Raw genomic sequence first — 25,268 nt, 5'->3', positions numbered from 1 at the left:
AGGTTCCACAGAAACATTTTGCAATATTCTCAGGAAAGGACTGATGTGGGGAGAGTTTGTCATGAAACTAGAGAAACATACACAGTTTAACAAAGTCAAGTTGGTAATGGGCAATCAGTAAATTGTACTTGAATGGTTAACTGTTAAAATGTTCTCCGATGTACAGTGGAACTGTTGGTACAGTTGTGCATTAATTGTGAAAAAAAAAACATTTTTACTAAAAACTTTTACTAAAAAACAGAAGCTTATATTACACAACAATGGCAGCCAAACAGTCCATATTCAACAGGCAAGCTTGTGCACTGAAGTTATTTAATTTGCCAAAACAAACAAACAAAATAAAAAAAAAAATGTCTAATGTCTCCCTGGGAACTAATTCCAGAACAATATTTACCAAGCGACATCAACTGGATTTCTATCGATTTCTATGGCTGTTTTTGATGTGCATTTAGAAAATGTGAACAAGAATAGGTGAATGGAAACTGTATATATTGCAAAAGCTTGAGATATATCATGTTTTTTCTTGTTTCAGAGAAGACTTCTTACAGGGAATTAAAAACATTACGATTTGTGTCTGACCTGCAAAAATGAAAATAACGTGACTCAGCAGCTGTTCAGCAGTTTCTGGACTGAGCTGGCAAACAATTCATTCATGTGACTGACCGGCTTCTTCCCAAATATAATATCCCAAATATTCCCAGGGATGAAAGTAATTATTGAAGAGGAGCTCTCCAGACTTTCATCTTAAGGATGTCCACCACAGCAGTTGTTTCCAGCTTGGGCAACAACTCATTCAACCGAAGGACAGCCACGAGCAATGTAGCTAACCTCCGACTTACATTCTGTAAATGGCATCTATCCTTTGGTTATAAGCAAAGTCAGACTTTTTTTAAAAAATTAAAAAAAATAAATAAATAAAGAGCACCGTTACTGGCCATGCTTTGACCACATTATTAGCAATAGATTCAGTGCACTTAAATCATCATTTTATTAGACCTGATCATTAGAAACTGATGCAGATATTTTTGCAGACAGACGATAGTCTAACGGTTACCTCAGGTTAGGGTGTAAGGTTCCTCAAGTGGAGCTTTCAGATCCAGGGTCAGGGAGGGCTGTTGCTGGCAGCACAGCATTTTTCTTAAAGATTAGAATCATCAATATTTTTCTTCACCTCGAGGTGCTGCTGGCTACAATGTTTTCATTTGATCAGCTGATAGCATGTGCTGCTCCACTGCAACAGTGTGATCAAGGAAAGAAATATACGTGCTTTTTAATAACATGCTCACATAAGCAGCTTGCTCCGTCATGGGCGGAGCTGTTCACATACTGGCCTGTGTACTAAGCCCGTTACCGGAGGCTTGCATTAGGGGGCACACATGATAACCTGGGCTGGAAAAACACAACATCAGCACCGTCTCCACTTTGTTTCTCCAACAATTTTCTCTGTGCACCGACATTTCCAAAATGGTCCTCATGTTGTGGCAAAGACGCATTCTACAGATGAAAGTTATGGCCGACTTTCTATTTAAGCTTTTCTTTCTAAACTTCCTGCCATTTTACAACAGCCGATCCTATGATCCAACATCCAGACAGATTCGGCCTTACATCAGCCCCGCTGATTACCTGCCAATTGCAGCTTGCAAACAACGCTCCAACAAACGCAGGATATGAGGCAGTCATGATAAACATGCATATCCAGAATTATGAGCAAGAATATTTCTGGCCTATATTCCTCCACACATTTTCAGTTGTGGAGAGCAGATCTATTATTCTTCTCATTTACTGTAAAGTTATTGCTGATTGCAGGAACATCATTTGCTGCAGTGAAGCTGTATAAGCTGCTGACTGAACATACCTCATTGTTCCATCACTATTAAGTAGAGTATGAGCATTCAATACATCCATCCATTTTGTATGTCAGGGCACCAGCCCAACGCAGGGTAAACACAGAGAGAAACGAGAAAAACAACCATTAATTTTCACTCCGAGGGTCCATTCCGAATCACCAGTTAAAGCATCACTAAACTTTTAGGCTATTTTTTGGCTTAAAGTTGTGGCATGCACAGCTGCCTTTGTAAAAACAAACCTCCATCTAAACCCTGCACGTGCACAGATATACACGTGAACTGGTTTTTTATGTTTTATAGGCTGACAAAACACCTCCAGAAGCCACCAAATACGTCAAGAGACAAGATAAAGTAATGTTACAGTACCGAACATACATGAGACATGCACGCACCTATATACTATGATATATACGTGATCTAGTTTTTCTGTAATATAGTTTTCAACTTAATCTGATTTACATTTTTGAAGGATCTGAATGTGGCTTGTGTGTGAAATCAATACATGTGCAACATAATGCACATTGTATGTTTTACAGTGTCCACAATGTTTTGAAAGGCTGCAAACTTCCAAAATTTGGTGGGAAGTTTGTTCAAACTGAGCAAACATGTTTACATGAGAACAACTGATTTCCATGTTAGTCGGAATCAGAACTGAGGAACATTCTGGCTACGAGACAACAGTTGTGACCATCACACCACTGTACAGCCCAGAGAATATTGTGCAGCATTGTTCATCATGTTGAACAGCAATAACTGTAAGAGCATTCCTCTGTGCATAATCAACTCTCTGCTCTGATGCTGCTGCCCCGACAGATGTTGCAAAGCAGATTGAACTCTCCACCACAGACTTATAGAGGATATACAACATCTTCAGACATTGAAGGAGCCTTTTCTTTTTGGGTTTCTGATACTCAAAACGCATAAATGGCGTATTACAGCCAAGTGTAACAACTTCTACAAAAACAGCTGCTGACAACATGACGACGCCTAGTTTATTTACTGCTAACCAGGTAAAGGGAACCATTGTTGTGTATTTTCAAAGAAGAAACAAGTTAAAGGATTAGTTTTAGTTTTTTTAAACCTGGACCTTATTTCTGGCATAAATTACGTTCATCTACTCACCGACAAAAGTTTGGTGAAAGTCGGCGTCCTTCGGAAGATATTTAGATCACTCAGATCCGTGTATATCCATATAACGGGAGAGAACAGTCCAGAGACAGGACAGCCTCTAAATAAGGCATTATCGGTCTTTATTTCACCAATACTTTAAGATGAATGAATGAACGAACGCGCACTATTGCACTGTCAGTTAATAGCTGCCAGTGTTATCTGGGGCTATCGGGGGGGCTTATAGGAAGCTTTCTACACACGCATCCACTGGGATGACACACGCTGCTGCAGCACAGCTCATTTACTAATATAATGTGAAGAGGGGTACAATCATCAATGTGTGACTCGCTCTAACCAGCTATGTATGTGCACATGTGCTTTGACTCAAAATGTATGCATGTACATAAACCCAGAAGAATCTGACAGAACCGGTGTCGCCACCTGGACGCAGGTCTTCTGCTTGACGGGTTTGTGTTGTGCCGAAACCTTTTGCAGTTTCCCCATGCCACACATTTATCGTGTGTGGGGCTTGTAAGTACCATTCTATGCACCAAAAATATATTAAATTCTACTCCATGTTTTATTCCTGTTGTGCCTGTATATTGTATTCCATCGCGCAGTCACAGAAAGGAAAAGAAGATTTATAAAAAAAAAAAAAAAAAATAATAAAAAAAAAAAAGACATTGCAGACTGGTGGATTCCTTTGATATTTCTGTAATCACCGAGTTCAGTGCTGCTAAAAACCTCCACATCAAGTGTGGATAACATAGCAAACTAATTTAGGGGAGACTTGACAGCACATCCATTTTTTGCTACAGTTTCTGAAAGCAGGGTAACTTTCCAAATAACTACTGGCTGTTGTTGGCTTTGGGTAGAAGCCCAGCTGTGTTGTGAATAAAAAGGAAATGAGGAGACGATTAAGTTAGATTACAACTCGTCTTCTGTTGCTGAGCTTTAGATTCTACATGCGGGAGTTGCTGCCTCATTAGCTCAGTTTGGTGGAGGACATAGACCTCAGCTAGCTGCAGTTGTCTACCTCAGAGGGTTTCTGGCACAAGGCACAGCATTTAAAAAAACAAGATAAAAAGATATATCTGTGTGTTGATCTGGAAACACTGCAGCAGATGAACAGCGATGTTAGCAATTCTATTGAGCTATTTGTTGTTAACATAAGAAAAAAATGATGTAATTACTTAATATATAAAGTGTATAAACAGCAGGAATAATCAAACAAGACTTATGACTCTAGGTGTAATCAAATAACTGAAGGCTATTTTTTATTTTTATTAAAAATATAATAATAATAATAAAAATTAAATAAATAAAATAAAAATAAATAAAAAAAAATAATAATAAAAAAAAAAAAAAAAAAAAAAAATCACAATATCAAACATTAAATAAAACTTTGGTTGGTATGTGACCACATCATTTTTATGAGACTGGAGCAGAGCAGGGTGACATGAGAGAAAGAACAGAAGAGGAAGAAAGTACAAAGAGTAGATAAAGAGGTTTAACACAGTTCAAAGTGTTTTAACTGTTTCACACAGAGCAGCTATTCACTTCTAAGGAGAAGTAGGAGTCACTCCAGTTCAGACATTTAAGCCGATCATCTATTCATTTTGGTATTCAGAGCAGTGCTGGCTGTGCAGTCTGAGTAAGAACAGGTGACAAAGGCCTTGATGCTGGACGGGAGTGGCACACCTGCCTATGTCACTGCGTTGGTTGCGTGGGTTTCTGCTTGAGTGGAGATGCTTCTGTTGTGTGCAAGTCGAACATGCCGGCAGTTTAACTCCAGAATCATTTGGAGACTGCTGACTACACAAATTCTTGCATGTTACAGTCAATGAGCTGTTGTAGTGGGTTTGATCTGTCGCCATCACATACAGACTGCACACATTAGTTTAAAAAAAACTCACTGGTAATTTGGCAGTATTAATATACTGTATATGTGGGCACAGGGAGGAGAGAAGAAACATGAAAGGGCGAGGACAAAGGAGAATGGAAGAGCCATGATGATGCTCTATGTATGGGCAGAACAAGCGGTACTGGTTGCCAACACAACAGATCATCTGGAACAGTGAATGCCCTGCACTATAACAACATTAGACCCAGAGTTAGTTTAGTTTTTTGATGTTGACAGCTCACTTGTCATTTGCTGCACAGGCAAGTCAAGTGCTGACAGGGTGAGAAAGTGTCACTGTTCTGTCACACAGATAGCTGAAAACAGCTTATTTTCCTTTCCCAGATGCAGGAGACTCACATAACACAGTCTTTGAGTTCAGATAAGCTTTATAAAAAAAAAAAAAAAAAAAAACTAATTGTAGCTATTCACCGTTTCGGTAAGTAGCTGAGACAGACACGAAATGCAAAGTTTGGGGATTTCGCATAGAGCTGATGCTGAAAACCTGTGTTTTTCTCTCAGTAAAGGAAACTATAAAGAAGCAGGTAAATAAGAGGCATCAATGGTATTAACAGTGAAAATCTTATCACTTTCCAACACGACAAAGGAACAGGATGTCTTCCACAGTCCTGGAAAATTCTCCTGACTTGGGCTAAGGTTGAATAGCCGTTCCACGCAGGTCTTCAGGATCCCATGCAGGACACCATCTGGACCAGCACCCTTATTCTGGTTCAGTCTCTCCTGTTAACTCTTCACATGATTCAGTCCTGTCCTCTCACCTCCGCACGCATGTCAACATTCTGTCCTCTCCTCCATTAGCTGCCCAGTTCTCTCGTTTTGGGGCTGTACATTTCTGTAGCTACTGGCCCCTCCAGCCAGACCAACTTTATCAAACGCCATCTTTCTCACAGCAAACAGCTGCTGCTCCTCCTCTCCCCCTAAATGGTGGAGGCAGACTCACCCTGATGCCAGCTTCACTGCAGCAGTGTGAACTGAAATTGTATCCATGCCACTGACCTCCGCCTTGTGGTACTACTGTGACACAGCTCCTGCCTGCACAGTCCTTTGCCTTTGGTTATAAGCAGGTTAGCGAGATAACCGAAGGGCTTTTTAACCTTTGATCAAGGAGAGAGCAACTGAAGATCTTCCATTAATTGTAGGTTTGCCAACTGTTGCATCTAACAAAGGGCTTCCACATACATTTATAACAGGTCTACTTATATTGACATTATTTTCACCTTTAGAATAGAAAAATACTTTATTCATCGACCGTATTAATAGGCGATCTTCTTATGTCTCATATATTGCCTACACCCTAAAACTATAGTTAAAGGTGTATTGTTGCTTATATGATGTCAGTACAATGACCAACATGTTTTAGCAGAGAACTGCTGCCCTGACATGATGAGAAATCAGCCCAAGCTGAAGCTCTACACGCATGTGACACACGTCACACAGCTTGTGTGCATGCTCAAATCTGTTAGCATGTGAGCGGAAATGACAATCATGACAAGTCTCAACACCCCACAGCTGATGAGTCCAGCTTTGAGGAATGCGTTCAAGTTTAAGCAACGCCTGATATCCTGGATAACCATACAATCAATTTTCAAACAACCATCTACACCCTAACCCCCTGGACTCCGGATCCTGCAGGTGACGCCTTTGCCTTCCCGAGAATAATAAAATAAAAAAAATAAAAAACTTACTTGCAGCCCACTAATGAACTGGGAAGGGAACTGAACAGTTTCCAAAACATCAGAATGGAACGCCTCTGAACTTATCAAAACTTTTACTGATGCCAACAGGTGCTGCAGCAATGCAGCCTGCAACCCAACACCATCATACAGGTGGGTAAATGAGTGGTGCAGAGGGGAAGGGAGCAGCACAGTTCCATTTCACACAGAAAGGTGATAAATCTGCAAATCTGTTCACGCACCCGCAACACGAGGAAACTTCTTTCATTTCCAGCAGGGCTGTGTATCATGAAGACCAGGGCTGTTGCTACCATTTACCAACACAGCCGATCACGTGGAACAGGCGGTAAATATCTTTAGTCTCACAATGAAAACAGTATTATTTAATTTCCTCAGTGTCCGACGACATTAGCTCTCAGCTAAAGGCCTTTACACTTACTGTACAGGAAGCGAAAGGGATAGGAGGGTCAACTGTGCCGTCACAGGTTTTCATAGATCTGTACCCTTTCTTTACCGGAGAACACACACATTTCCAGTAGGTTAGGTTAAATAAACTTTAATGATCTGGTATAAGAAAGTGTTCAAAGAAGCAGTTTTCTGAGATAAGGGACTAAAATATTTTCCAACTGTCCAGCTGCATATCCAGTGAATTACTTTAGATTTTTATTGCTGACAAATACACTAAATGTAAAGTTCATTCAGTTTGGGGTTTCAGATAGCAAACGAGTTGGTTCACATTGAAAACTTTCTCATCACTGCCTGGACTGCGATAAACGGTGGGCTGTAGAGCTTTTTCATGCCAGACGTTTTAACATGGAGAGCACAGGTGGATCAACGAGGGCCACATTCCACTTTGGATTCCACTCTTCTGCATGTTTTACAGCTAACCAGCATGCAGTGATAGAAGTGGAATGCTGCCCCCAGTGACACACCTGAGCTGAACACCAAAGTATCTATTCTATATTACCAGTTACATTTTTCAACATTATACACAACAGTGATACTGCTCATTGCATTTGTTTTTCTAATATTGCGCTGCCCAGTGAAAACTTGTGCAGGGTGCATGTTTCCTCAATAGAAAATGGACAATTTGGTAAGGAATCACTCAAGGAATTGATTAAAAAGGTAGTATCAATAATGGCTGTGGTATAAAAAAAATATATATATATATATATATATATATATTTTCAATTCAATCTGTACTAATCCAGGATGTTATTGAGGAGGGACTTGGAAGTGGGTAAACTGGGCACAGGGCTGTTCCACTATAGGTGGCACACATCAGTCCAGGTGCCCCTATAACACAGTAGACCTCAGTCACCAACAGTTCTAATTCTTCTAAACAATTTATTCTGAAGTTCTACTGACGCACTTCTTAACGCATTCAGAAATGCTTTCTTCAGTAAGAACAAATCTTATGAACACTAAGAGTACTCTTACACATTATAGTGCGGACATGTTTGAACAAAATAAGCGTTTGTGTTGTGAAGTTCAATAAAATACAATAAAGTTACAGTAATAACTGCCAGATTTTTAAATAATTTTTCGTCATTTACAAAGCATCATATTATTATTTTTCAAAATGACTCAAGTACACCAACACTTTCATTTAATGTAAGTTAACTGGAAACTGTGCCATCAATTAGTGGTTCCATCCTTTTTATATACCAAAGGGGCCTTTCTTCATCCCACGCCTGCTCACAGAATGGCATCTTTACTGTTGCTGTAAGATATTGCAGAGGACACTCTACAGAGGGAACAAATCTTTCATGACCAGGGGGATTCATTTGTAGAGTGATGAATACGTATTCAGATGCTTAAGACTACCAAAAACTGTCTTCCTGGACCTTTGCGATCCTTTGAAGCAATCCAGCCCTGTTCCAACACATGAGCAGGTTCTCTCAACCAGGAACATTTCAGTGGGAACTGGTAACAGGGCGCAATAAATCAGCTGGCCACACAATACACAAAGTTTCCACATACAGCTGAAGAACACGTTGCAGTCAGGGGGGGTAATTCTGCTGCTGGTCTTCCTTACACCATTGGTGCAATAGACTGCACACACGTGCGTTAAAGCCCCCTCACCAGATCCATTCCCATACCTCACCCCAGCATATATCACTCTATCAATGCTCAACTCATTTGCGACTCCCAGAACCACCTGATGAATGTGGTCTCCCACTTCCCAGAAGGAGCACACGACTAGGGCTGCCGCAGTACACGTGAGAAGGAGACAATGGAAGTTGCACTGGTATCAGAACTAAATGATACTTCGCCCCTTTGGGAGCATTTTGGCTTTCAGCCAAATGAAAAGGGGAACCAGCCAATCTGTAAAATCTGCTGCAAAACGGTTCAAGTAAAACGAGTTTAAGGGCTCACCTAGCATCCAACTATTGAGGCGCGGTTGCCTCGGCCTCCTGCCATTCAGAGTAGCAGCTCTGGAGCAGCTCATGTCGGGGCGAGCCGACAGCTTGGAGTCGTTGCTCGAGTTGCCAAGTACAGCAGAGACGGTGACAGACATAAAGGCCTAACAGGCGCTGTTACACGGTGTCTGGTTGACCTGCTGAAGTCACGGACAAGCACGTCGGCAGCCGTCCCGAAGAGAGCCAGAGCCGACCTGGAGCTCACTCGCTACCTGCAGGAGCCCAGCCACCCTAATAAAAAATGTCATCACCCCTCTCAGACCCTCTCTCAAACCGCTTTTGAGTTTTGGTGTTTTGTTTTTAAGTTTAATCAGTAGGAGAAACAACTTGCATCTGGCATCTGTAGCGCCCTTCTGCATTCAATAAAAATAAAAAGTCTCTTTTTAATAACCTTTTTTAAATGTGTAAGTGCCATGTTTCAGAGGAAACATTGCAATGAGTTTAGTAATTAACACATGAATTTGCTAGATAGATAAAAAAAAAAAAATAAATAAGATGGTGCAATAATATCGCATAGCGCGATATTGAGCCGCCCTGACTCACCGCAGGGGGATTCCTCAACTCTCAGCTCTACATACGACTACTTTATCTTACAAAACCGCTCTGTGCGCATGCACCTCAAACAAGGAGCAGCTGGTGACACATGGCACGCTGATACATATCTATTAACAATTAACATCTCCTACCACAGAGGCTTTTTATCATGATTTGTTTTCTTAGGAGACTACAGGTTAATAACACCAGTGACCAACGCTCAGACTCACTGGAAGGCTGGATGTGTTTGCACACCACCCTTCAGTCTCATGCCCTTTAATGGGCATTTTCAGGCGTTTAGCTATACAAATTAAGGACAGCTGGCATATTCTTTCACTTTATGAAAAGACTGGCATTCATCAATCTAAGAGCAAAGAAGCGAACAATTTTGCGGTCTAAGAACGCGTTCATGAAACTGACGTAGAGTTTTCTTTAGAAATTTCTGAAGAACTTAAAAAAAATGTAAGAAACTTCTTAAGAAGATGTTGGTGAATGAGGCCCAATGTCTGGAACTTTTGTGGACAAGTTTGACTGAACTGCAGACACCAGTTTGCACCAGAACTGTTTGCCATGCTAAATAAGCTGATATTAACCCTGCGCTCCGATAACTTTCTAACACAGCCAGCACTGGAATTTTTAGGAAATATGTGCTGAAGTAGCTGTCCAGTGGTATGTACAGCAAACAGGCCTCACTCACCTGGCACATTAAGGAGCCCTGGGAGCAGTTTACCATCTTTTTCCCAACCCTGGGCAGGTGCCATTATAACAAGACGTCATTCACCTGACCCATCACTGCTTTTTAAATGTTGTAACCAATAGGTGCGGCATCAAAATACCACTAGAACACTATTACATGACGTACAGCTGTTTACCACTTGCTGTATAGGGCCCTTCTATAAGCCATGCAGCATTTACAAGACCTGTAGAGACCTTACCTTGTTACAGTGACGGCCAATCCCCATGAGAAAGTTGTCCGGTTTGATGTCTCTATGGATGAAGTTCTTTGTGTGTACATACTCAATTCTGCTGATCATCTGAAGAAGGAGCAGAGCAGAACAGAGAGAAGAAGCAGGCAGAGTTAAACACTTTGGTCAATTGCTCACTATCCCATCACTTACCTACTGATACAAGAGTAAAATGTGAACAATTTCAATCTCAAATAACTTATCTTGTTCAGGGATGTGTCAGGACAACTGGCACATATTCCATGACTGGGCAAATTCAGTCATTAATTCACCTTTTTAACTTGAGCCACTTTAACACGTTACCTCCTCTCAGCCAAAAGCCAAGACAAGAACATGACAGCATCAACATCAAGGCAACGCATTATTACATGATCAAATGGCACGATTACTGCACACAGACTCTAATCCTGCAGGTCGGCACCAGTACCTCGTTGCTTTGTTTCTGCATTATCCCAGTAACAGCACTTAACAGAGAGTCTTTCACAGTCAGAGACATAGCTGTGTGCATGTGTCATTGTCATTACCTGGTCTGCCAGCATAAGGACCGTTTTCATTGTGAAGCGGCGAGAGCAGAAGTTAAAAAGATCCTCCAGACTGGGTCCCAGCAGGTCCATGACTAGGACATTGTAGTCTTTCTCTTGGCCATACCACCTGATGACAACAAAAAAAAGCAGCTTTTGTTTTTCAAGGTGATCTCAGTTACAGGTTATATCAACACATTAGCACATTTGACTCTTTATGCTCTGGGACTGCGGGAAAGAAAACCTGCTTTGGTTGCCAACACATAAAGACACTCGTCAAACCTCATGCAGCAGACATCAAATGAAGAACATGTCACCATACAAGTTACAACATAACACACCAACTGATTTTTTTTAGTTAAGCAGATGTTGGACACAACTATGGTTGGGTACCAGACATGACCTTTAACAGGTAGTGGGTCAATTATGTCAATACTATCATGGTTCACATTCCCTTCATTTATGCCATTTAAAGATAGCTCAAAAATGTGGGCGAGTGTAGCTTCTTTCACACAATCCATTTCAAGTCTGCACTGATGCGTTTCTGTTCTACATCAGTACCCTGTGCACAAGCACAGAGGCAGGATGGGAGGTGGAACATTCGCCTCCGAGGCGCCATCAGAGGTAGTCGCAGAGATGAAAATCAAATGTATATGAAGGGGAGGGAGAATAACAGAAGGCGCAACTCTTACCAAGCACGACTTGGTTGTATTTGTTAACACAGACGCACCAGAGTTTTACAACAATGAAAATACTCAAGACAAGCCGTCACGGTATGAAGGCTGAAACTGTTCACAAGACAAATGATACCAGAACTTTAACACGGTAAACCTACAGTAACAGACGAGTGTGACAGCAGCTCAGTCAGGGACAGAGGCTGGAACGCATCACACGGTTAGATTGGACCATGCAGGTTAGATCAATAAAAAAAAGTTTGGACAACAGATGGTTCAATATTTCCAAATGAACAACTGCAGGGCAAGTTAATCTGCATGCGTAGGAATCCTTCAGACATATTCAACTGATCTCTGTATTGTTCCAAGATAGCCTTACCAGATCAGACAGGAATTGTATGCAGCTGGATTAAAGGAGCCATAATAGACTGGATCAAGTTTGCATGCCAGTGAGTCTTTTGCACAGACTAAAGTTTATTATTGAGTTCCACAGGGTTTTGTGTCAGGACCTCAAAAGATGCCAAGTGCACCTGTTGTCATGCTTCTCATTTGAATCTCCACATATGTATACATTGCTTGTTGTTCCCTCCGTTCTGTCCTTTCAACCTCCAACCAGTCCAGGCACACGGCTGGCCTTCTTGGTTCTGTTGGAGGTTTTTTTCTTATTAAAAGGGAGTTGTTCTTTTTCTTTCCACCGTCAGCTCATCCATGCTCAGGACAGGCATTTGATCTAAGACAAGCCTATGTGTGATCCATCGGTCTCCAAAGCTGGGCAGGTTTTTATGATTTGGCATTTCATGAATTAGATTCATTTGACAGAATTATTGTTGTATTACCATTAAGTGGAATGTAATTGCCTTGAATTGGACTGCATCTTTGAAGAAAAAATTATTATTATTATTATTTTTTTTTAAATCAATCCTATAGAATACAACATACGACCCCAGGCAAAAATTATGGAAACATCACACTTAGAATAAGTTGAAACAGATATTTTGTTAAAAATGTAATAAACAAATCACAGATATGACAAAAACTATTTCATAGCTGATCTTTCTGGCTTCAAAAAATAAATAAATAAATAAAATAGCAAAAAAGGTTTTAATAAAATTCTTCTAAAAAGGATAACATAAGATAGAATCACAGTGTAATTTGTATTTGTATAACAAAGACCGGCACCAGTCTAAATGTGTAAATGAGTGTTGAGTTTAAGAGCTTTGAGCTTCAGGAGCTGCTGACTGACATGAAGCAAGGCCCTAACAACAGAGCTGTCAGTGGAAACAATGGCTGTGATTATAAAACTCCTTCAAGAAGGTCATTTAACTCAGGATGTACCAAAAGATGCTGGTTGTTCCCAGGCAGCTGGGTCTGAAATCTGGAGCAAGCCCAAACAAAATGAGGAGGTTGTAAAAGGGAAACTGACAGGTCGACCAAGGCAGACGTCAAAGAGTCAGAACAGAAAAGTCAAAGCAATATTAAAACAACTACTGTTCTGCATCGACTTTTAAATCAGAATCAGTTCCCTTTTCTTTATATGAACCAGTAGAGTGGAGTCAGTGTGAGAAAACAACAAAAACTATGAGGGAAAAAAGAATGAGGAAAACCCTGAAACCATGATGGGTGGTGACTGGATAAAACATAAGCCAGGGTGTAAGAGTAGAGGAGTGGCAGCAAGACTAACAGGTTGGACAAGCTCCAACAAGACTGTGTTGCAACATCAAGGAAGCACGAGTACAATTCTACAAGCAACGGAAAAGTCTACAGAGAAAATATCAAAAACATGGCTGAACTCCCAGCAACTTTCAAGTTATGTGGTTGAAACCTTCAATAGCCAAATTATTCCATCGGGCTGTGGGTTTGAGATAGTAACTGCTACAGTGTGGGAAAACAGGCTGCTCCACAAATATAAAACTGTTGGACAGTCGGCACAAAGTATCACGCATGAACACTGACAGGTTTCAACAAGGAAAAATAAATCACAGGCAAGGCATCGCATTAGCTTTTATTCTATTGGCCAAATCAGACAACTGCATGATGATTTCCATCAGTCCAAACACAGTTCAACTATCCTAAGCAAGAGGGTGAATGTCAATGTCGTGCTCCGCTTCATCTGGACTTAAACTAGTTCAGCTGACAAGAAAGAAACAAAAGAATGTCTTCAAATTCTCTGTCACAGTGCTCTGTCTTCATGTGAGATGAAGGTGTTCAGGAACAGAAAATAAGCACATGCATGGAAACAAAAAAGTAGAGAGAGCTACCAAAGGTTAAACACCACCACAGCGCGGACATCGGGTGATAAAGGTTTCAATGAAGAATAACTTGTATTATATCATAGTCACCGTTTTATAATCAAATGTATTTTCACCACTGCTACTTTAAAAACGATACCTCCAGCATTGGGAAGTAGGTTCAGCATGTTGTCAGGACCTCAACAGAACAAAGTCAATTCCTTGCCTGTACTAAATAGGCTTTAATCAAAATTCATCAACATTAAGCCACCTTATGGTCGGATATTTCTGAAAACCAAAAAAAAACAAACCAAAAAAAAAAAAAAAAAAAACTGCTCCATGCATTTGTTACTTCAAGATTGAACTACTGTCATTCTTTTAGGGATGTCCCGATCCGATCACGTGGTTTCAGACTCCATCGGAATCGGACGTTACATCCCGATCAGATATATAGCCCATCTATACATGTAGATTTATTCTCATTAAAAAAAAAAAAAAAAAAAAAAATTAATCAGAACTATAATGGGGAAACAAATGGGAAAAAAATAACAGCTTAGTATTTGCTGTTATGTGGTGGTACAGAGTCAGACCGTCTCAACCATAGACATAATATACGTAGACGCCTCACAGACTGACGCTGCCTATTGGAGCTGACGTTTCAGCGCGGCCGCCATCTTGGATGGGTCTCCAATGTCTCCACATTGCATTTATTTCAACTGAGTTAGGTATATATCCCCAACTACAATAATCATAACTCCCCGAATTTTTATGTCTCTGGTCTCAACTCCACACAGAAACAAGGCATGCGGCATGACATCACTTTGCTGCCGTAAAGCGAAGCAGAACACGGCAGCAGCTTGAAGCTGGGGGCTGAATGTCCGCGCTGTGGAGGTATTTTAAAGTGGACGACAAAAACGTTGCAATTGCAAACTGTGAGATATGCAAACTTGGGATTTCAAGAGGTGGTAAAGACATCATTAACATCGTTGATAAGAACAGGAACAGGCTCAAACCTGACAAGGTAGAGATGTTGGTTTTCATCAATACAAACGTACATTTTCTTCTGTGAAGCCAGAGAAGGAGAGTAAGAATTACTGTTACTTTATAACACTGTGGCACTTTTATTTGTTTACATGCCTGCCAGGTATTTCAGGTTCAGGTATTAGGCTTTGTTGCACTAAACTACAATGTGAAGAATTTATTTATTACTTGATTACTTTTTTTGTTCAAGCTACCTCACAGAAGTGCTTTGTTTATAAGTGTTAAAGATGTTCCAACACGGTGGAATTCCACCCTCGAAATGATCAAGCGCATAAGGCGCAACAGAGACGCACTGCACACAACGCTCGTTCAACAGCAGCACCATCTGGCCCTCCCAACAAGTGCTGAATATGAGAAGTTGGCGAAGCTAGAGAAACTGCTGGAGCCATGCAGGTAAATGCCCTTAAATATCATCTGATTAAAATCACTTTTTAAAACAGTCTAATCTGTGTTAAATGAACCAGTCATTAATGATTTCTCTTTCTCTCTGTGTGTGTGTGTGTGTGTGTGTGTGTGTGTGTGTGTGCGCAGGTACATCACTGAGCTCCTTGGTGGGGATAAGTATGTATCCTGCTCTGTGGTTCTACCCGCCCTGTGCCACCTCCAGCACGAGATGAAGATCTCATCCGAAGATCCGGCCTATATTGTGCGATTCAAGGCTGCCTTCACCAAGGGAGAAATTAAACCTGGAATGGCTTAAGGTACGGCAGACTGACCAGAAGATTAATGCATTGTTTGACCATTATACACTGTTAAGCCAGTAGATCAGTTAATGAATAAATTAATAACTCGTGAAAAAAAAATATGGAGGTTGGATTTGGAAAGTGAGATTTTCATCGATCAATAATTTTTCGTTTTTTTTTTTTTTTTTTTAATTCTTCAAAGGTGGCGACTGCTCTAGATCCACGGTTTAAGGACCTCAAGTGCTTGCCCAGAGCAGACAGGGAGGCAGTGTGGGCAAAGCTACACGAGTTGGTGAAGGGAGAAGAATCTGCTGTGCAGCCACTCGGAGAGGAGAACCCTGCGCCACCCAAAAAGAAACCAGCCCTGCTAGTGATGGGATCAGACTTCAAATCAGATGAAGAAACACCAGCAGACAATACTCTGGAGAGGTACAAGGTGGAGCCCAGTGCCAGTCTTGATCAGGGTCCTCTGAGGTGGTGGTCGGAGCACACCGCTGTCTATGGTAAGATGGCCCACATTGCCCGTAAATACTTGGGGACTCCTGCCACAACGGTCCCATGCGAGAGACTTTTTTCTTTAGCAGGCCATATTGTGCAGAAGAGGAGATCTAGTTTGTCTCCAGAAAATGTGAATAAGCTGGTCTGCCTAAGTGACTGGTGGAAGAATGAAAAGTAGCGCTTGGACTGATAACAAAAAGCTACTGATGTAAACCTTGTAGGCTTACCGTACTAATTTTCATGTTTAACTGAATAAACCGTTTAACACAAGTACATTTTATTGAGCATGTTTTTTTTTCTTCACCAAATATCAAAGTAGAACAGCTTTCTCAAGCAATCAGTGATGGGTTTTGGAAACAGGAAATGAGCCCCTGGTTTAATGCACCCCTGTATTAAGAAACCCTATCTCAAAGACTGATTTTTAGTCATTACTTGGGTAGCACGCATATTCTGAATGAGCCATTTTAATCTAGATTAATTTCAAGATTTCAGTGAGATTAATCTAGATTAAAAAAATTAATCTATGCCCACCACTAAAAAATATTTAAAAAAACCTGAGCTGCAACCATTTTAAATGATAAAAACTGAACTAATAATCCCCTTAATAATAAAAATCACCAATTTCAGACGGATTTTTGGGGTTTTTTTGTTCATTTTTACCATCCTGAATAATTTGGAGACTCCTGCTCGATTCTGCATGACAAAATTGGGTCTTGTGGCACACACGTATGTTGTACAGTTGGAGGTTGTCTTTGCAGTGAGCTGAGGAGCTATTTTAGTCAGCTGCTCAAAAGAATGATAGATCAGGTTAGTAAATAAATGGCCGCTCTGTTTTACCTTGGACCATTAGCTGCAGCACAAAGTTCTTTGTCTGAGCCAAATGAACACGAGAAAACGGTTTCAAAGTGTTTGAGACAAGGCTTCTGCTTACAGATCAATAGTTTAATGCTAACATTAAATGTTTAAGTATGGAAGTGTATTAAAGTGATTTACCTCACTTGTTTTACTGTCCAATTAAATATTAAATAACACTCATGCACTGTGGTTTTTTCCAATCACTTTCACTGGCATGGAAAAGTGGCTGATGTGTGACTGAATGCCATCCCTTTCACAGACTGACCAAGATTTGAATGCGACACATCTAATGTAAATAAAAGAGCTTCAATGTATCTGAGAGGCTTGAGTTTTCCAATCCTGACATGCCAGATCAACCAGAGTTTAAATGGATGTTCTGGATGGCTTTTAAAAGCCCCTTTGACCAGAAAGCAGTAGCCTTTTTCATTTGCGTTTCGCCTTTTGGCACAAATAAAGACGTCTTCGTTAACCCAACACTGCTTGTTCTCATATTTCACACGTGTCAAACTGAGACGGCTCAGCCCCACATCGCCGTGCCGTTACACACATCAAGTCAGAGTCGTAACATCGCCCAAGTAATGAAAGCTCTGTTGGTTAGAGTGGAGAGGTCCGCAATACCAGCATGGTGCCTGTAGATACACAGGAGGCGGGATTGTTTCAACTCTGTTACTAACTCCCTAACCGGCTCAGAGCATATCAGCAGCGGATAAACTGTGGCCCACCTCCCGCTTTTATACTTTCATCATGAGCAACCAAGGTCCATCTGTCCCGGCTGGAAAAGGAAGATGTGGAAGGTGTATGTGAGACGGTGACACAAGAATAGTGGTGTTGCTACCAAATACAGTGATTGGTCAAATTTGCTGTAAAATTCCAATTCACAGTTGAATTTGCCACAGCTTGGGAGTGTCTCTCCACACTACCACATAATTAAAACATGAAATATTCATAAAAAAAAAAACATACAGAAACTACAGTTTTACCTAACATACATTCCCTCTTAGCCTTTAAAGTTTTAAAATCTCACACCTTCACCAGATTAGATTAAAATGGGTTGTTGCTGAATTTAACTACCTAACACCACTGCTCTAAAGTACCAACTCTAGTGTTTGAATGACTTACAACAAAAATGAATAGTTTTATTATCACAATCCTTGCTAAATAAAAAAAAAATCTAGATGCATCCCAATCACATTTTTTTCCTGTTAAAGCCTCACTTAAATTAACAGTTAGCAATTAGCTTATTATGGAAGCTTTAATCAGTTTCAGATTAGTTGTCACCATCTCTTGGAAGCCAATTATGCATGTTATACTGTCCACAAAACGTTGTCAATATGTTAAAGCTGTCAACTGAAACAGTTCGTCTGTGAACAGCTAGATTCTCGCCATTTGAGGCTACACTTTCACCCTCAATAGTTACTTCAACAGCACATATTCGGCGACATCGTTTCGGCCAGAGTGAAGCTGTGCCACGTAACGGTTGAAGTCAGCCCGTGAAAACGCACTTTCACCGCGGAGCTTAGCCTGTTGTGCCCGCTCCTTAGCTCCGCCGCCATTTTCTAGCAGGGGAGAGGAAGACATGTTGGGAGCTAGCACAACAAAAGAGGAGCGGCCATTTCCATCTACATAGCTTTTCCTCGCTCTGGCAGCTGTTATTCTGGATCAAAGTGTAACAACTGAGGCCTACACAGGGTTGACAGCAAGAAACTCGAGTAAAGTGGAAACACTGCGATATTCTATTCTTGTGAGGAGATTAAGTAATGTTAGGCTGATTAGCAAGCTTAATGCCAACGAGACGGCTACCACTTCACGGTGGCACTAGGTGTCCCAAAGGAAACCGTATCACACCAACATAATGGAACATTTTACCTTCATAGTCGGAAACGAACAGAGAGAAAAATATTTTTTTCTTTACCTGATGTGTGGAATCCCGACACCTCCTTGTAAGATCTTGTACAGCTTGCTTTCATATAACAACTGTGGGTGTCTGGCTTTTTGTGATTCCAATTTAACAGCTACCTCCTGGAAATTACACAAAAAAGATGGCATGTATTTCTGGATGTGAACAGTTCTCGTTATAAATGCGCCGATTAATCGGCGACTAATATTTTTAGCACACACACACACAATGTGAATTTAATGCCAATAAAGAGACCTTTGACTCCGGAAACTTTAGACAAATCATTTAAAAGATTACCAGCAGTGGCCTTGCGAACCTCAATAGTCATGTTGAGATATGCCGAAAATACTTTAAACATAGCCACTAATGTATCAGCTGGCCCATCAAGTCCCATGCAAGAACACAGATACTGTACTACATTTACCTCTCCATTTGTGATGTTGATCGCCAGATATATGTCGCCGAAAGATCCCGATCCAATTTTTCTGACGAGCTTGTATTTTCCACCGACTATGAATTCGGCTTTGGAGCCACTGCTGCTCGCCATAATATCCACCAAAGGACAAACTTCAACTGATCAGCTTTTAGAAACGTCGTATGTCAGCGTAGCCCGATTATCAGCAGGACATACAGAGTGGTGAATGGCGTTGTTAAGAGTACTTATGGACTAGCTCTTACTTCAAACAATGTTCTCGACAAAGAAGAAACAAGGAAAATTTCCGAAGATGACTTTTTAGTTTTAGTCATAAGTTACTGACTACAAGGGTCTTCAATATAGTCCCTGGAGAAACAAGAAATGCTGTGTCAATGTCACAGTTTATACATCCAAAACTAAATCCGAACAAGCTTAAGGCCTCAAACAACAACCGAGGTTAGCAGCTAATGTTAGTCAGGTCTAACGTTAGCATCAAGCTAACGCTGTCACAAGGACCGCCGCTGAAAAAAAAAAGTCCAGACCTCCTCCCTCCCGAGAAGCAAAAACCACTCTTCTGATGGTATTGTTGATCTTACAATCCTTAAAGAGCGTTTTCGCTTAACTTTAAGGGTTGCAACCGTTCTTACAAAGCGCAACCCACTCACTCCGCCATCTTGTCTTCTCTACCCTTTCTCAGCTGGTTTCCGTTGAAGGCGATTAGCTAAGGTTAGATATCTCATGACGCCTTCAGGGAACATCGAAAATCTTAGTACTAAGAGCGATTAAGCGCATGAAAGCCAAAGCAGAGGAATGCCTTTTTGTAATCACCTGCAGAATTGGATGGTGGAATGGTTATAAAGTCCTCACAATTATGAATTTTTCCCTTGTTCTGAAATAATTCTATAAGTTTTAATGTAAACAACACGACCACCAAAGATATTTGTGATTATTGTAGGTGGTAAATGTTTTTGTTTTTCCACCCCAGGGGCTTTGAACGCGCCCATAGACAGCGATTTTATTTATTTGTCAGCGATGGGTTTTTTTTAAATTTATTAAAATCAGTCCCTTAAAGTACTGTAAGATTACAAAGATGATTTATGTGTACATTTTAAAAGGTACGGAAGAGTATTAGGGCCAGGCATAAGAAAAAATAATAATATTTTGCCTGTCGAGAATAAAGTCGACATGTGGAGAATAAAGTCGACGTGGAGAATAAAGTCTACATGTGGAGAATAAAGTCGACATGTCGAGAATAACGTCGACATGTGGAGAATAAAGTCGACATGTCGAGAATAAAGTCGAAATGTCGAGAATAAAGTCGACATGTGAAGAATAAAGTCGACATGTCGAGAATAAAGTCGAAATGTCGAGAATGAAGTCGACATGTCGAGAATAAAGTCGAAATGTTGAGAATGAAGTCGACATGTGGAGAATAAAGTCGACATGTCGAGAATAAAGTCGACATGTGGAGAATAAAGTCGACATGTGGAGAATAAAGTCGACATTTCGAGAATAAAGTCGAAATGTGGAGAATAAAGTCAAAATGTGGAGAATAAAGTCGACATGTGGAGAATAAAGTCGACATGTGGAGAATAAAGTCGAAATGTCGAATATAAAGTCGAAATGTTGAGAATAAAGTCGAAATGTTGAGAATAAAGTCGACATGTCGAGAATAAAGTCGACATGTCGAGAATAAAGTCGACATTTCGAGAATAAAGTCGACATGTGGAGAATAAAGTCGACATGTCGAGAATAAAGTCGAAATGTGGAGAATAAAGTCGAAATGTCGAGAATAAAGTCGACATGTCGAGAATAAAGTCGAAATGTCGAATATAAAGTCGAAATGTCGAAAATAAAGTCGACATGTCGAGAATAAAGTCGACATGTCGAGAATAAAGTCGACATTTCGAGAATAAAGTCGAAATGTCGAGAGTAAAGTCGACATGTCGAGAATAAAGTCGACATTTCGAGAATAAAGTCGAAATGTCGAGAATAAAGTCGACATGTCGAGAATAAAGTCGACATTTCGAGAATAAAGTCGAAATGTCGAGAATGAAGTCGACATGTCGAGAATAAAGTCGACATGTCGAGAATAAAGTCGAGATGTCAAGAATAACGTCGACATGTGGAGAATAAAGTCGAAATGTCGAGAATAAAGTCGACATGTCGAGAATAAAGTCGACATGTCGAGAATAACGTCGAAATGTCGAGAATAAAGTCGACATGTGAAGAATAAAGTCGACATGTCGAGAATAAAGTCGAAATGTCGAGAATGAAGTCGACATGTCGAGAATAAAGTCGAAATGTTGAGAATGAAGTCGACATGTGGAGAATAAAGTCGACATGTCGAGAATAAAGTCGACATGTGGAGAATAAAGTCGACATGTGGAGAATAAAGTCGACATTTCGAGAATAAAGTCGAAATGTGGAGAATAAAGTCAAAATGTGGAGAATAAAGTCGACATGTGGAGAATAAAGTCGACATGTGGAGAATAAAGTCGAAATGTCGAATATAAAGTCGAAATGTTGAGAATAAAGTCGAAATGTTGAGAATAAAGTCGACATGTCGAGAATAAAGTCGACATGTCGAGAATAAAGTCGAAATGTTGAGAATAAAGTCGACATGTCGAGAATAAAGTCGACATGTCGAGAATAAAGTCGACATTTCGAGAATAAAGTCGACATGTGGAGAATAACGTCGACATGTGGAGAATAAAGTCGACATGTCGAGAATAAAGTCGAAATGTGGAGAATAAAGTCGAAATGTCGAGAATAAAGTCGACATGTCGAGAATAAAGTCGAAATGTCGAATATAAAGTCGAAATGTCGAAAATAAAGTCGACATGTCGAGAATAAAGTCGACATGTCGAGAATAAAGTCGACATTTCGAGAATAAAGTCGACATGTGGAGAATAAAGTCGAAATGTCGAGAATAAAGTCGACATGTCGAGAATAAAGTCGAAATGTCGAGAATAAAGTCGAAATGTCGAGAATAAAGTCGACATGTCGAGAATAAAGTCGACATGTGGAGAATAAAGTCGAAATGTCGAGAATAAAGTCTACATGTGGAGAATAAAGTCGAAATGTTAGGGAATAAAGTCGACATGTGGAGAATAAAGTCGACATGTGGAGAATAAAGTCGAAATGTCGAATATAAAGTTGAAATGTCGAGAATAAAGTCGACATGTGGAGAATAAAGTCGAAATGTCGAGAATAAAGTCGACATTTCGAGAATAAAGTCGAAATGTGGAGAATAAAGTCGAAATGTTGAGAATAAAGTCGACATGTCGAGAATAAAGTCGAAATGTCGAATATAAAGTCGAAATGTTGAGAATAAAGTCGAAATGTCGAGAATAAAGTCGAAATGTTGAGAATAAAGTCGAAATGTCGAGAATAAAGTCGACATTTCGAGAATAAAGTCGACATGTCGAGAATAAAGTCGACATGTCGAGAATAAAGTCGACATGTGGAGAATAACGTCGACATGTGGAGAATAAAGTCGACATGTCGAGAATAAAGTCGAAATGTGGAGAATAAAGTCGACATGTGGAGAATAAAGTCGAAATGCCGAGAATAAAGTCGAAATGTCGAGAATAAAGTCGAAATGTCGAGAATAAAGTCGTTATGTCGAGAATAAAGTCGACATGTCGAGAATAAAGTCGAAATGTCGAATATAAAGTCGAAATGTCGAAAATAAAGTCGACATGTCGAGAATAAAGTCGACATGTGGAGAATAAAGTCGACATTTCGAGAATAAAGTCGAAATGTCGAGAGTAAAGTCGACATGTCGAGAATAAAGTCGACATTTCGAGAATAAAGTCGAAATGTCGAGAATAAAGTCGACATGTCGAGAATAAAGTCGACATTTCGAGAATAAAGTCGAAATGTCGAGAATGAAGTCGACATGTCGAGAATAAAGTCGACATGTCGAGAATAAAGTCGACATGTCGAGAATAACGTCGACATGTCGAGAATAAAGTCCACATGTCGAGAATAAAGTCCACATGTGGAGAATAAAGTCGACATGTCGAGAATAAAGTCGACATGTGGAGAATAAAGTCGAAATGTCGAGAATAAAGTCGACATGTCGAGAATAAAGTCGAAATGTCGAGAATAAAGTCGAAATGTCGAGAATAAAGTCGACATGTCGAGAATAAAGTCGACATGTGGAGAATAAAGTCGAAATGTTAGGGAATAAAGTCGACATGTGGAGAATAAAGTCGACATGTGGAGAATAAAGTCGACATGTCGAGAATAAAGTCGAAATGTCGAATATAAAGTCGAAATGTCGAGAATAAAGTCGAAATGTCGAGAATAAAGTCGACATTTCGAGAATAAAGTCGAAATGTGGAGAATAAAGTCGAAATGTGGAGAATAAAGTCGAAATGTCGAGAATAAAGTCGAAATGTCGAGAATAAAGTCGTTATGTCGAGAATAAAGTCGACATGTCGAGAATAAAGTCGAAATGTCGAATATAAAGTCGAAATGTCGAAAATAAAGTCGACATGTCGAGAATAAAGTCGACATTTCGAGAATAAAGTCGAAATGTCGAGAGTAAAGTCAACATGTCGAGAATAAAGTCGACATTTCGAGAATAAAGTCGAAATGTCGAGAATAAAGTCGACATGTCGAGAATAAAGTCGACATTTCGAGAATAAAGTCGAAATGTCGAGAATGAAGTCCACATGTCGAGAATAAAGTCGACATGTCGAGAATAAAGTCGACATGTCAAGAATAACGTCGACATGTGGAGAATAAAGTCGAAATGTCGAGAATAAAGTCGACATGTCGAGAATAAAGTCGAAATGTGGAGAATAAAGTCGAAATGTCGAGAATAAAGTCGACATGTCGAGAATAAAGTCGAAATGTGGAGAATAAAGTCGAAATGTGGAGAATAAAGTCGAAATGTCGAGAATAAAGTCGAAATGTCGAGAATAAAGTCGTTATGTCGAGAATAAAGTCGACATGTCGAGAATAAAGTCGAAATGTCGAATATAAAGTCGAAATGTCGAAAATAAAGTCGACATGTCGAGAATAAAGTCGACATGTCGAGAATAAAGTCGACATTTCGAGAATAAAGTCGAAATGTCGAGAGTAAAGTCAACATGTCGAGAATAAAGTCGACATTTCGAGAATAAAGTCGAAATGTCGAGAATAAAGTCGACATGTCGAGAATAAAGTCGACATTTCGAGAATAAAGTCGAAATGTCGAGAATGAAGTCGACATGTCGAGAATAAAGTCGACATGTCGAGAATAAAGTCGACATGTCAAGAATAACGTCGACATGTGGAGAATAAAGTCGAAATGTCGAGAATAAAGTCGACATGTCGAGAATAAAGTCGAAATGTGGAGAATAAAGTCGAAATGTCGAGAATAAAGTCGACATGTCGAGAATAAAGTCGAAATGTCGAATATAAAGTTGAAATGTCGAGAATAAAGTCGACATGTGGAGAATAAAGTCGAAATGTGGAGAATAAAGTCGACATGTCGAGAATAAAGTCGAAATGTCGAATATAAAGTCGAAATGTTGAGAATAAAGTCGAAATGTCGAGAATAAAGTTGACATGTCGAGAATAAAGTCGACATTTCGAGAATAAAGTCGAAATGTCGAGAATAAAGTCGACATGTCGAGAATAAAGTCGACATTTCGAGAATAAAGTCGAAATGTCGAGAATAAAGTCGACATGTGGAGAATAAAGTCGAAATGTGGAGAATAAAGTCGAAATGTCGAGAATAAAGTCGACATGTCGAGAATGACGTCAACATGTCGAGAATAAAGTCGACATGTCGAGAATAAAGTCGAAATGTGGAGAATAAAGTCGACATGTGGAGAATAAAGTCGACATGTCGAGAATAACGTCGACATGTCGAGAATAAAGTCGAAATGTCGAGAATAAAGTCGAAATGTTGAGAATAAAGTCGACATGTCGAGAATAAAGTCGAAATGTCGAGAATAAAGTCGACATGTCGAGAATAAAGTCG

At 40.0% G+C, this 25,268-nt stretch overlaps 1 protein-coding gene across 4 annotated transcripts in view; it reads right to left on the bottom strand.

Moving 5' to 3' along the window:
• The window catches only part of csnk1a1 (casein kinase 1, alpha 1), a 38,332-nt gene extending 18,322 nt beyond the window's left edge, over positions 1 to 20,010 (bottom strand). For 3 of the 4 annotated variants that reach the window (XM_075480814.1, XM_075480816.1, XM_075480815.1), the window contains exons 1-4: positions 19,295 to 20,010; positions 18,886 to 18,992; positions 10,998 to 11,124; positions 10,444 to 10,542 (exon numbers count right to left, since the gene is read on the bottom strand). In XM_075480814.1, coding sequence (XP_075336929.1) covers positions 10,444 to 10,542; positions 10,998 to 11,124; positions 18,886 to 18,992; positions 19,295 to 19,417 — 456 coding nt within the window. In that variant the 5' untranslated portion in view covers positions 19,418 to 20,010. The remainder of the gene's footprint in view (positions 1 to 10,443; positions 10,543 to 10,997; positions 11,125 to 18,885; positions 18,993 to 19,294) is intronic. The other variant, XM_075480817.1, reaches the window with a different exon arrangement.
• Between the last annotated feature and the right edge of the window lie 5,258 nt (positions 20,011 to 25,268).

The sequence above is a fragment of the Odontesthes bonariensis genome, chromosome 13 (genome assembly GCF_027942865.1).
Source record: "Odontesthes bonariensis isolate fOdoBon6 chromosome 13, fOdoBon6.hap1, whole genome shotgun sequence".
In the NCBI taxonomy this organism is placed as follows: domain Eukaryota; kingdom Metazoa; phylum Chordata; class Actinopteri; order Atheriniformes; family Atherinopsidae; genus Odontesthes; species Odontesthes bonariensis.
Note: the sequence above shows the minus strand (reverse complement) of the source record. Positions and strands in the feature narration are given on the sequence as shown.